The sequence below is a fragment of the Cnephaeus nilssonii genome (genome assembly GCF_951640355.1).
Source record: "Cnephaeus nilssonii genome assembly, chromosome: 3".
Lineage (NCBI taxonomy): Eukaryota > Metazoa > Chordata > Mammalia > Chiroptera > Vespertilionidae > Cnephaeus > Cnephaeus nilssonii.
The window spans coordinates 51,708,986-51,721,297 of record NC_137074.1 but is presented as its reverse complement, the minus strand read 5'-3'; the positions used below and the strand labels follow the sequence as shown (position 1 = coordinate 51,721,297).

The following is a 12,312-nucleotide window of genomic DNA, read 5'->3' as shown; positions in this document are numbered from 1 at the left end:
TCTGGTTGCTGAATGGATTGTAGGAAGTTAAGAGTGGAAACACTACTTCATAGACTATTGCAGTAGTCTAGAAGAGATATGGTGGTTGATGATATTGGTAAAAGTGATGACAGTTTCATTAGGATATATGTTGAAAGGTCTTGATGAGCAAATAAGATAAGAAAGGTGGGGAAAAGATGGAACTCGAAGGAATTTAAATATCTATCAAAATGATAGTTTTAGCACTACAATATTATGATTTAAACTCAGCCAGTTTTTCTTTGAGATCAAAAATGGATTAGAATTTCATTGGTATGTTTGTCTTAATAGTTTTCACAAAAAGTAGGCCAAAGGGTGGAAAATTTGAACTTTGTTTTTATTTACTTTTTAGGAAAAATGTTAAACCATTAGGATAAACAACTTTTACAATATTGCATTATGGATTAGTTTTTAAAATAATGTGTGGATGATTAACCAAGTGTATTTTCCCTCAGATTAATGTCCTTCAATCAAAAAGGAGATCAGAAATCCTAAAATCAGTAAGATATTTATTGAAATGATGTTTTAAATATTTTAATATGAAATTACATGTACATATTTAAGTGTTTAGAGAAGTGCATGCACGTGTGCTTGCATGTGTGTGTGTGTACATATTTATTCCAGGTTCACAATTAATCTTTTTATTTATCTTTTTGTATTAATTATATGTCATCTACTTTTTTGTCTCTGTCATCTTATAGTTATTTGTGTGTGTCTTATCACTTAATACACTGATCTCCTTAAATCAGACATTTAAATATTTAAGATTCAGGGCATACATAAATAGCATTTAGAGAATTTTTTCCCTAGGGTTGCTGATAATGTATCAGCCTTTTGGTTTGTTCTTTGGTGTGCATTTAGAAAACAAATGGGATGAAAATTAAGGATCACTTTTTTTTTCCCCTTAGCTTCTGCACCCCTGTTGACTTATTTTTTGTTTTAAAGTTAATAAGTAAATGGGCATGGAATGGTAGTGGTGTGGCATTACACTTTTATATTTTGAAAAGCTTAGAAATAATTTTTCCTATCTGATTTTGTTCACTGACACTATTTTTTTTTCTCTGAAAGGGTATACTTAAATTGCTCTTTATTCTTATCCCTTTGTAGCTTTTTCCTAAAATTTGTGTGTGTGTGTGTGTGTGTGTGTATTTGTTATTTTTTAATCTGATAATTACATTTTACTTCTGGTTTACATCTATCTCCTCCAGATTGAGAGTAATGTATGTTAGTTATAGGAAATTCGAAAATAAAATGCATGAAGAAATAAATAAAAATACTTATAAATCTTACCACCAAGGGAGAATCACTGTTAATATTTTGGTGGAGTGGGGGGTTCGGGGGGCAATGGGGCGATAAGGACATATATGTAATACCTTAATCAATAAAGGGGGAAAAAAAAGAAAATCATAAGGAAGAGAAAAAAAATCTTGGTTAATATCTTTGTCTTTTTTTCTCTTTTTCTATATGTGTGTGTGTGTGTGTGTGTGTGTGTGTGTGTGTGTGTGTGTGTGTATATATATATATATATATATATATATGAACATTCCTATATACTTTTTAAATTACATTTAATTTTTTAAAGAAAATAGGAATAATTTCTGTATACTGTTTCATAACTTTCTTTTTTTCACTAATACACTCCAAAATCATGAGATGCCATTACATATTTTTTATGTAATGATAACTTTTGTTGCCAGGCAGAGCTCCATCATGCCAATTTACGAGGGGTGGACAAACTTTTATTTTTGAAGGGCTAGGTAATAAATATGTTAGGTTTTGTGAGCAATATGGTCTGTGTCACATCTACTCAAGCTGTGCTGCTGTTATCAGAAAGCAGCCATAGACAATATATAAATGAATGACATGGCTATGCTCTAATAAAACTTTATGGACATGGAAATTTTAATTTCATATAATTTTCATGCATCATGAATGTGATGTCTTTTCACTTTCTTTCAACCATTTCAAAATGTAAAACTATTGTTACCTCATAAGCCATCAAAATACAGTTGGTAGATACAGTTTGCTAATCATAGGTTGCTTACCATGAATATGCCATACATTAACTTCACTCATTAATGGATTTTTAAGTAATTTTCATGTTTTTGACATTATTATAACATTATAATGATTGTTCTAATGAATAATATGATTATTTCCTTAGTATAAATAAAGACAAGAGATTACTTAGTCAAAGGTGATAAACACTTATTAGGATTAAGAAAAATACTGTCAAATTTCAAGGATTGCACCACATTTCCACTAGTAGTTTGTGCAACTGAACATTTTCCCACCTTTTACCAATGCTGGGTATTAGTTATAATTGTGTAGATAATGTGATGTGATTGTTCAATTTTACTTTTATTTAATTCAAAATTGAACAGTTTTTCCATATATTTTTTGTCCACTTGTGTTCCTTATTTATGTCCTTTGTCTCTTTTTCTGTTGGCATGTTCATCTTTTTCATACTGATTTGTAACCTCTCTTATGTATTAAGACTATTAACCCTTTGTCATGTGTTGTTTTCCTAGTTTATCATTTATTTTTTAATGTGCATATGTGTTTTGATGTGCTGGCATATTTTACATTTTTATGTAGTTGTAGTTATTAATATACCCCCTTTTAAAATGTAATTCAGTGTTTTTTATAATATTCACAAAATTGTGCAATCATTATCTAATTTCAAAATAATCTTTTAGTGAGCTTTGTCTTTGGGTATTATTTAATTGTTTTTTCTCTTAAAAATTTCTTTTGAAGAATTCTTAAGTACTATGAACCTTATGATCTATTTTAGATTTCAGAGAATTAAACATGGGTCATCTTACTAAAAATAACATGGTTGTTAGAGGATTCTTTTAATATTTGTTATTTATTGAATTGTTTATTTTCTTCTCATGTGCCAACTTAACTAATAAAAGTAGAGGTGATTTTTCTCTTATGTATAGGTAAAATATAGGAAATTTGGAAAAAAAATTTCAATTCATTAATGACATTTTAGATTTTTGGAATGAGTAGAAAGAAACCTCCATAGCAAAGTCTGTTGATTCATTTCATTTTGGTATCTTGAGCAAATATGAGCATTCCCCTACTTTGGGTTGTGCTTGTTAATCTAGTAAGTTGTAAAGTGTTTGTGATTGTTTTGTTTTGAGTACTTCATATTTCTCCTTTTAATCTTTTAATGTCTTATTTGCAATTTAAGTTTTTGCCAGTAAATTTGGTTGAAAGTCCCATAGATATTTCATAGTGTACCTGGGAATATAGTGGAGCTATTGAAAACTTAATTCTTCCAACTATTACTATGAAAATTTTGATCATCTGGATATAGTCCAAACAACTAAAATTTGGTGCATTGTTAAAATTTTAAACCGTTTAGATATTTCTTTTAAATAAAAATTGTCATACTTGTAAGTATTTTTAAAACACTCTTTCTTATACATATTATTTCTTTTTTAAAATATATTTTTATTCATTTTAAAGAGAGAGGAAGAGAGAGGGACAGAGAAATAGAAACATCAATGAGAGAGACACATCAATCGGATGCCTCTTGCACACTCCCAACTGGGGATCGAGCATGCAACCCAGGCATGTGCCTTCACCAGGAATTGAACCAGGGACCTCTTGGCTCATGGGTCAACATTCAACTACTGAATCATATCAGCCAGGCTCTCAAATACCCTTTTAAGAAAAATGATCCAGTTTAATTTTAAATAGGTTTGATATTTTGGTCTCTTGTGGAGTAATTTCAAACATTAGGTAGGATAAGGATTAATAAGAATTTTGAAATGTTTATCTAGAATTGATTTTTAAATGCTAATCTTTTTTTCTTCTATTAGATGTTATCCTTTATGTATGCCCACTTGGCCTTCTTTCATCAAGGATATGATCTGTTTAGTGAACTTGGGCCCTACATGAAGGACCTCGGAGCACAGGTATACCTCTTGATTCTTTGTTATACACTGATATATACATTTTTAAAAATTGAGATATAGTTGACATAGCCTCTCTAATAAAAGAGTAATATGCAAATTAACCATCACTCTGCTACACAAGCCACGCCCACCAGCCAAGCCACGCCCACCAGCCAATCAGGGCGAGCATGCAAATTAACCTTAGCCAAGATGGCTACCAGAAGGGAGGCTTGGGTTTCCCTGGCAACAGAGGAAGCCAAGCTTTCCACACAGTCTGGCGGGCCCAGGCCTCCACTCAAGGATACAAAGTTTCAATTATAGAAGGTAAACAAATACAAACAGAAATGGCGGCAGCCACAGATTGAGCAGGAGGCTTGGCTCCACTTCAGGCTACAAAGTTTCAATTGTAGAAGGTAAATAAATTCCAGATACCAGGGCCTCTTCTTGGGTTGCCAGGGGCGTGGCTGGCCTGCAAACCACCACAGGCCCCTCGCCCAGGCCGGCGCCCCAAGGGAACCCCACCCTGATCCAGGACACCCTTAAGGGCAAACCAGCTGGCCCCCCACCCGTGCACCAGGCCTCTATCCTCCTATCTAATAAAAGAGTAATATGCAGATTGACCTTCACTCCAACACACAAGATCAAGATAGCTGCCCCTATGTGGTCAAAGATCCTGCCCCCATGTGGACACAAGTTGGCCACCACAAGATGGCCAGCAGGGGAGGGCAGTTGGGAGGGAACAGGCCTGCAAGGGAAGGCAGTTGAGAGGGACCAGGCCTGTAAGGGAGGGCAGTTGGTAATTTTATACCCTGGTCTTAAGAATAATAACTACTTTATTACTACTTTTTAGCTTTCCCTTTTCTATGAATTATTTTTTCTAACTTAGATTTGATTATAATATTAGGAAGCCAACTTGAAAACAGGAAGTATCTTATCCTGGTGAACTTCTGAGAGCTGCCATGTACTAGCTTAGCTGCTATTTTTGCTGTTGCAGAAAAAAAATCACCAGTGTATCTTCTTTCTATCTTTGATTGTAACTACCAGAATTGCTGAGTGGTCAGCAGGCAATAGGAGTCATTTTCTTTGTTCAAGGAGTGAACAAGTTATCTCTGTTGTATCCTTGACCAGGCATCCTGTCACATTTGTTTGAACCATGGTTATTCTTAGAAACATTTTCCTTAGAGGAGTTATGGACCTTTTCAAGGAGGATTTGATACTAGAAAACAAAATAAAACAAAAACATTTCCAATTTAAAATTATAGCCAAAATGCTTTCTTAAAGTTCATTTAAATTGACTTACTGGGACTATGGTTATAAAAATAAGCATATGGTTTTTTTAAAGTCTATATAATTTTCTCTCCCCTCTCCCCCCCCACTTTGTAGTTGGATCGACTGGTTGTGGATGCAGCAAAAGAGAAAAGAGAGATGGAGCAAAAACATTCCACCATTCAACAAAAGGTAGCTGATGGGGAAAGTTAAAGGAGATTAATTTCCATTTGACTCAATTGTTTGATTATTGTTTTTTAGCAAGATACTGTTGTGTTGGAACAAGTCCTTTGAGTTGCTTTAATAATTAAATTTGTATGTGAATTCCTTTTTTTGTGAAAAGTAAAATATTTTTCAGATGTTCAGGCATTTGTTTTATTATTCTTTTACATAAAAATATTTGAAAGCCATGCTCTTGAACCAGTTTGCAAAAACACCAATCTGTTAGGGCCTTAACTAATTTAAAAGGGGTCTTTAGTTAGAATTTAAAACACTATAGTTTCAGGTAGGCTATTACCAATCCCTGTAGAAGAGTGTGTGTGTGTGTGTGTGTGTGTGTGTGTGTGTGTGTGTGTGTGTGTGGTGTGTGGTGTGGTGGTTGGGTTGGGAACTGTGGGTGGGTAGGTAGGGGTGGAGTACACCTCAGCATCAATGTGTATTTTGGTATTATGGACCTCCCATCTGGCAGCACTCTAAGGCAGCACCCTCCCATCTTTCATGTGATGCTGAAATTCCACTTGCATTTCTTGTTAATTTGCCTAAGCCTAGCTAAACTGATAATGGAAAAATATATTTTTAAATGAAAATTTAAGTATGAAACCAGTTTTTATTTCTATGTGCTAGAAGCTTTGAATATTACAAACCTGGAATTCAACCTAATAATATTTATCTGATATAGTTAGTGATATTTTTTGTGTAGTAATCTGAAAACAAAAGGATAGAGTTATAGATTGAATATAATAATACAAGCATATGACAAGATGCCTCTATCCTGTCAAGGCAGATGCCCTTAACTATGAAGGTGATTTTCCCAGGGTGAGGCTTATTGATCACATTCCTGATCTACTAACACCTGAGATTTTCCCAGATGTGGGAAACTCAACTAAATAATTTGTGGAAGTGAGGACTGTGTTTGTACTTTCCCCTAAAAGGAAAAAAAAGATGCCTTCTAGCATTGCTTTAAAGGAATCTGTTCCTTTGTTGTTGAGCAATCAAATCAACTTTTGTTATGGTTGATTTAGAATTTAAAATACCAGTAAACTAGATCTGACATAGAACATGTCAGTAGGAAAAAAAAGTGAAATCAGTAATAAAAGTAAGGAAAATTTTATTGGTGATGGGTTATTAATACTCAAAGAGATACTGTCTACCACTCCATCTTTAAATTAGTTACTTCTAGCTATAGTCTAGTAAGACTAATTCCATCTTTTGTTTTTGTTTAAGGTTAAATTACTTTGGGTTGGGTAACTTTTTTAAATGACATTACCATGGAAAAATTTTTAAAATTTGGGACCAATCATCTCTAATTAAAACTAGAGGTTATGATATTTGTAGAAACACAACTGTTTGCTTAAAATGAATTATTTGATTAATATTTGCATCTTTTAATGTCTTTCCCTATTATTTACACAATTCAAAGTTAGTAGACTATTAAATCTAAAATTAATTTATTTGGTTTTAAATAATAGTCTATTACTGTTTTCCTTTAAAGAAAGTAATGCTATTTTTGCTCATTTTATATATATATACATATATATATATATATACTTACTTTTTTTCTGCCCTTAAATGCTGACACAAGGCTGCATTACAGGTAAAATAAAAAGGGGGGGGGGGGGAAGAAAAAAAGATCCAGTCAACTAAAAATTAAGGGAAAGTATGTCTAATGTAATTATTTTGATTTTCAAGAATTGAAGTTGATCAGTTAAAGAAATAAAGATGCTATGCATAATCAATTCATGTAAACTATTTTTCAAAATGTTATATCATTCCCATCAGGCAGCACTGTATGAGAATTCCCATTGCTCCTTGCCACCTCATTGTATTGTGAGAATTTTTTTGTGTGTGTGTGCCTACTTTGGTGGGTAGATAGTGACATCTCATTGTCGTTTTAATTTATAAGGTGTGCTTTAGTCACAAATGAGCTTGAGTACCTTCCCCTATGTCTCTGGTCACTTGGATATCCTGTTTTAAAATGTCTGTTAGTCTTTTTTCCCATTTTTCCATTAGGTTGCCTAACTTGATCATATTCTTCATATATTCTGACTCTAAGCTCCCTTTTAGGGTATATGTGTTTTTTATTTTCACTTTTTTTTTTTAAGTCTTTTTTGGTTTTGTGTGTATGTGTGTGTTTGTATGTGTATCTTTTCGTGTCTTGCTTCATAAATCCTTCCCAACCCAAGATCATGATGATATATTTCCTGTATAATCTTCTCTGTTTGTAGGTTTGCCTTTTATGTTTCGATCTTTAATCCATCTGTAATTGGGGTTTTGTGTATGGTGTGAGGTAGAGATCCAATTTCCTTTTATGTCTCACATTGATAGCTAATCAGTTATTAAAAAGTTTATTCTTTCCCTACTATTCTGTGTTTTATTCTCTGTTATATATCACATTTCCATATACATGAGACTGGCTTCAGGTTCTCTTCTTCATTGTGTGTGTGTGTGTGTGTGTGTGTGTGTGTGTGTGTGTGTTAATTGTGCCAGTACTCTGTTGTCTTAATTATTTTAGCTATATAGTAGGGCCTCTTATATCTGACAAAGTACCTCTTATATCTGACAAAGTAAAGCTTCCTACTCTCTTTTCTTCAAAAGTGAATTGCCTAAATTTTGCATTTCCATATAAATTTCAGAAGTATCTTTTCACGTAGCATAAAAATCGCTTTTGGGAATTTGATTGAGAGATTGCATTAGATCTGTGATCAGTTTAGGGAAGAATTCATATCTTTTTTCTATAATGTCTTCTGATCCATGAGCTTAAAATAATTTTCTTCATTTATTTAAGTTTTCTTTAATGTCCTTCAGAAATTTTGATAATTTTCTTATATATCTTTTGTTATTTATTCCTAGACACTTGTATTACAAATGTTATTGTAAATATTATCTTTAATTTTTATCACTGTTTACTTTTGTATAAGGTAGAATAAAATGAACCTTTCTGTATTGATTTTATAACCAGTGATCTTGTTGTGTTCTTTTTAACACTAATTTGTCTCTGGATTCTTTGTGTACATCTTTGGATGTTCTGTGTACAAAGTCATATCATCTGCAAATAATGATAGTTCATTTCTTCCTTTCTAATCCTTTGCTTTTTGTTTGTTATCTTGCTGACTAAAACCTCTATCATAATCTCGACTCAAAGTGGTAATGATGTTCCTTCTGTTCTTCTTTGTAATTTCAAAAGGGAAAGCTTCTATTAGATTCCCTTTATTGGCCAACCTTACTCTTGCCTTCTGTTCCCTGGGCCCTACACCAAAGCTTCAAGTTCTCCGGATGAGTCAAATGCCTTTAAGGTGAAAGCTAGCTTCCTTGCTCTGCTTACCTCTTTGGCTTCCAATTTTCACTGAGTCTTTTGCCTTTGAGTATTTCTTTCTGATTTGTGAGCTCATCAATATATTTACATGCTAATATTATATATCTTATCCAACATTATTAGTTACTTTCATTATACAATAATCTGTCTCATTTTAACTACTATAAACTATTAATTTGATATTAATAATAATGAAATTGAAGGCTTAATTTACCTCAAAAATATAATTGAAAATTAGAATACTACAAATGTACTACATTTTCAATGAAGTCTTATTTGATATTTTAGATAGCATCAGGGTTATTAAAAAACTGCTGATGTTACAAATGAAACTCAATTACAACTATTGCTGACTTAATCCTGTCTGCGTAATTATATAAAGTATAGCCTCAAAGAAATTTTAAATGAAGGAATTAAAGTTTTCCTGATTTTTTTCCAAAGAAAAAATAGGAATAAATGTAATAATTCATTTATAGATTGTTTCATTTGATTATTTTATATTGTCATGTCCTCTTATGGGTTAATTTTGAGACATGTCAGGTGAATTTTGTTTTTAATCCTGATTTTAGTTTACTTCCTTTTTCCATCTTCGAAGACTCAGGTTTGGAAGGCCCTTAGTTGATTCTCACTCTGCCTCTCCTTCAGTGCAGGAACTCCATGTCCAGCAATCTTGGCAGGTCCTCATTCAGCTTTTGTCAAAATCTTTCTCAAGACAGAAAGTTTACTACTGCCTAATAGGATAGCATTCTAATTTTGATCATTGGTCCAGAGTACTTTTGAAATTACTGAGACTGATTTTTAAAGTTTTAAATTTGGGGATAGCAGCAATCTTGGATTTTTATCAGATTACTTTGGAAGTTTGTCAGGAAAACATTTAAAGTGGGATTTGTGATTTCAATATTTCATGAATCCTTGGGATAAATTTAAAGTTTGAATTGTATACAAGTGAAGATTAGAATGATAGAAGGTTATGAATGATTCTATCCTCTCTAATAAAAGAGTGATATGCAAATTAACCATCACCCCGCCACACAAGCCACGCCCACCAGCCAAGCCACGCCCACCAGCCAATCAGGGCGAGTATGCAAATTAACCTTAGCCAAGATGGCTACCAGAAGGGAGGCTTGGGTTTCCCCGGCAACAAAAGAAGCCAAGCTTTCCACACACTCTGGCGGGCCCAGGCCTCCACTCAAGGATACAAAGTTTCAATTATAGAAGGTAAACAAATCCAAACGGCAGCCATGGATTGAGCAGGAGGCTTGGCTCTGCTCCAGGCTACAAAGTTTCAATTGTAGAAGGTAAATAAATTCCAGATACCAGGGCCTCTTCTTGGGTTGCCAGGGGCGTGGCTGGCCTGCAAACCACCACAGGCCCCTCGCCCAGGCCACTCTATGCCCCAAGGGAACCCCACCTTGATCCAGGACACCCTTCAGGGCAAACCAGCTGGCCCCCCACCCATGCACCAGGCCTCTATCCTCCTATCTAATAAAAGAGTAATATGCAGATTGACCATCACTCCAACACACAATATGGATGCCCCCATGTGGTCAAAGATCCTGCCCCCATGTGGACACAAGTTGGCCACCACAAGATGGCCAGCAGGGGAGGGCAGTTGGGAGGCACCAGGCCTGCAAGGGAGGGCAGTTGAGAGGCACCGGGCCTGCAAGGGAGGGCAGTTGGAGGCAGTCAACCCTGCAGGGGATGGCAGTTAGGGGTGACCAGGCCAGCAGAGGAGGGAAGTTGGGGGTTAAACAGGCTGGCAGGGGAACAGTTAGACATCAATCAGGCTGGCATGGGAGTGGAAGGGGAGGATCAGGCTGGCAGGCAGAAGTGATTTAGGGGCAATCAGGAAGGCAGGCAGGCGAGCAGTTGGGAGCCAGCAGTCCTGGATTGTGAGAGGGATGTCCGACTGCCTGTTTAAACGGGCAGTTGGAAATCCCTCGAGGGGTCCCAGATTGCAGAGGGTGCAGGCTGGGCTGAGGGACACCCTCCCTCCCTCCATGCACGAATTTTGTGCACCGGGCCTCTAGTATTCCTCATAAAAAAAGAGAACTTGACATGCCCACTTCAGACTGTGGCTCTCCTTTGTAACACTAAATTTTATTTTAGGACAAAATGCCTTTATCTTATTTCATTACTCCCATATGGTGGAGTTATTACTCCTATCAGATTAAAAAACTACAATGATAGTAATATAATTAGAAAATAGTGGTAATACCATTTAAAAATATCCATATTCCCTTTTTAATAGTTAGCACACACATCACCATAAAATGTTGGAAAAAAGGAAAACACTTTAAATATAACACCCTGTATATTATTTAGTTGTTCTCTTTGTATACATATTATTTTGTGCTTTTAGTCACAGTGTGTATAGAGTTTATATTGTTTTGTTTTCTCTTTCAGAGTATATTTCACATAATCACCTGTTTTTTTATGTCATCATCATCATCATAACAATTATTGAATAATAGTCCACTGAATTGAAATTCTTTATTTAATATGTCGATGCATTCTTCTGTTATTGAATATTTAGGTCTCCCCCTTTCTTATGACTATTGTTGATGTATCTATCTTAATGCGAAGTTTTTCTACCATTTGAGCTGTTTTTCTAGGATACATTTGTTGTCTAGCAACTTAGTCAAATCATATGAAATTTCTTGTGTTATTTTGTATAGGATTTCTCCAGTGATGATTCCAAGTTAGAATATAATGTAGATGCTGCAAATGGCATTGTTATGGAAGGATATCTGTTCAAACGAGCCAGCAATGCCTTCAAAACTTGGAACAGGTAATATATTTCAAATTTTTCCATATTCTCAGTCTTCTAACTTTTCCTGTGATTTGGCAACTCCTTCCTTCATAATTCTCTAAATTCATAGTTCATGGTAATTTTCCTGAACCCATTTCATTGAAGATAAGATGCCCTTCTAGGAAAGGGGACCTTAAGAAGCAAGTGAAAAATGACAACACTAACTTAAGCAAAGTTTAAACCAGGAAGCAAGGAGAGTTTTTATAGTGATTGGTCTATACTGATTAGACTATTACAATAAGGACATTTTCAATTTGAGCTACCCCTCATATTTATTAGGAAATAGATCTGATTACAAATCATGTGTTGAATATAATGGGTAAATAGGCCAAGTGAACTCTTACCCCCTTTTGATTTCCTGTCCTATATAATGTTTTGTATATTTTTACTTAGTGTTTATTTATGAATTTTAAACGGGGTGATTCTGATCGTTGCAATAATGGGATTGTTCTTATGTGAAGTGTGTATGGTGCTCCTTTATTCTAAACTTGATAGCTACCAGAAACTCTGCATTTTTTTGCTAAATTTATTTCTATAAAATATTATTTCAGTAAATTCTGTTAAATGAATGAATGTGTAAAATATTTTATTGTATTTTCCCATGTATTAATATAATAAAGTGAAATCACTTGAGACATTAAGGCATTAAAAAAAGATTGGGTTGTCTCAGGATAATCCTTCTGAATAGCAGTCACTGATTTTTTTTTTTAATTCAGTGATGCCTATCTTTGTACAAAAAAAAAGGATAGTAGTCAGAACAATTTTGTATTAAGAGT

The 12,312-nt window shown here is 34.3% G+C and overlaps 1 protein-coding gene across 2 annotated transcripts in view; it reads left to right on the top strand.

The window, feature by feature from the left end:
- The window catches only part of ACAP2 (ArfGAP with coiled-coil, ankyrin repeat and PH domains 2), a 135,369-nt gene that overhangs the window by 80,300 nt on the left and 42,757 nt on the right, over positions 1 to 12,312 (top strand). For both annotated transcript variants that reach the window (XM_079766649.1, XM_079766650.1), the window contains exons 7-10: positions 474 to 518; positions 3,852 to 3,947; positions 5,310 to 5,384; positions 11,403 to 11,515. In XM_079766649.1, the coding sequence (XP_079622775.1) occupies positions 474 to 518; positions 3,852 to 3,947; positions 5,310 to 5,384; positions 11,403 to 11,515 (329 nt within the window). The remainder of the gene's footprint in view (positions 1 to 473; positions 519 to 3,851; positions 3,948 to 5,309; positions 5,385 to 11,402; positions 11,516 to 12,312) is intronic.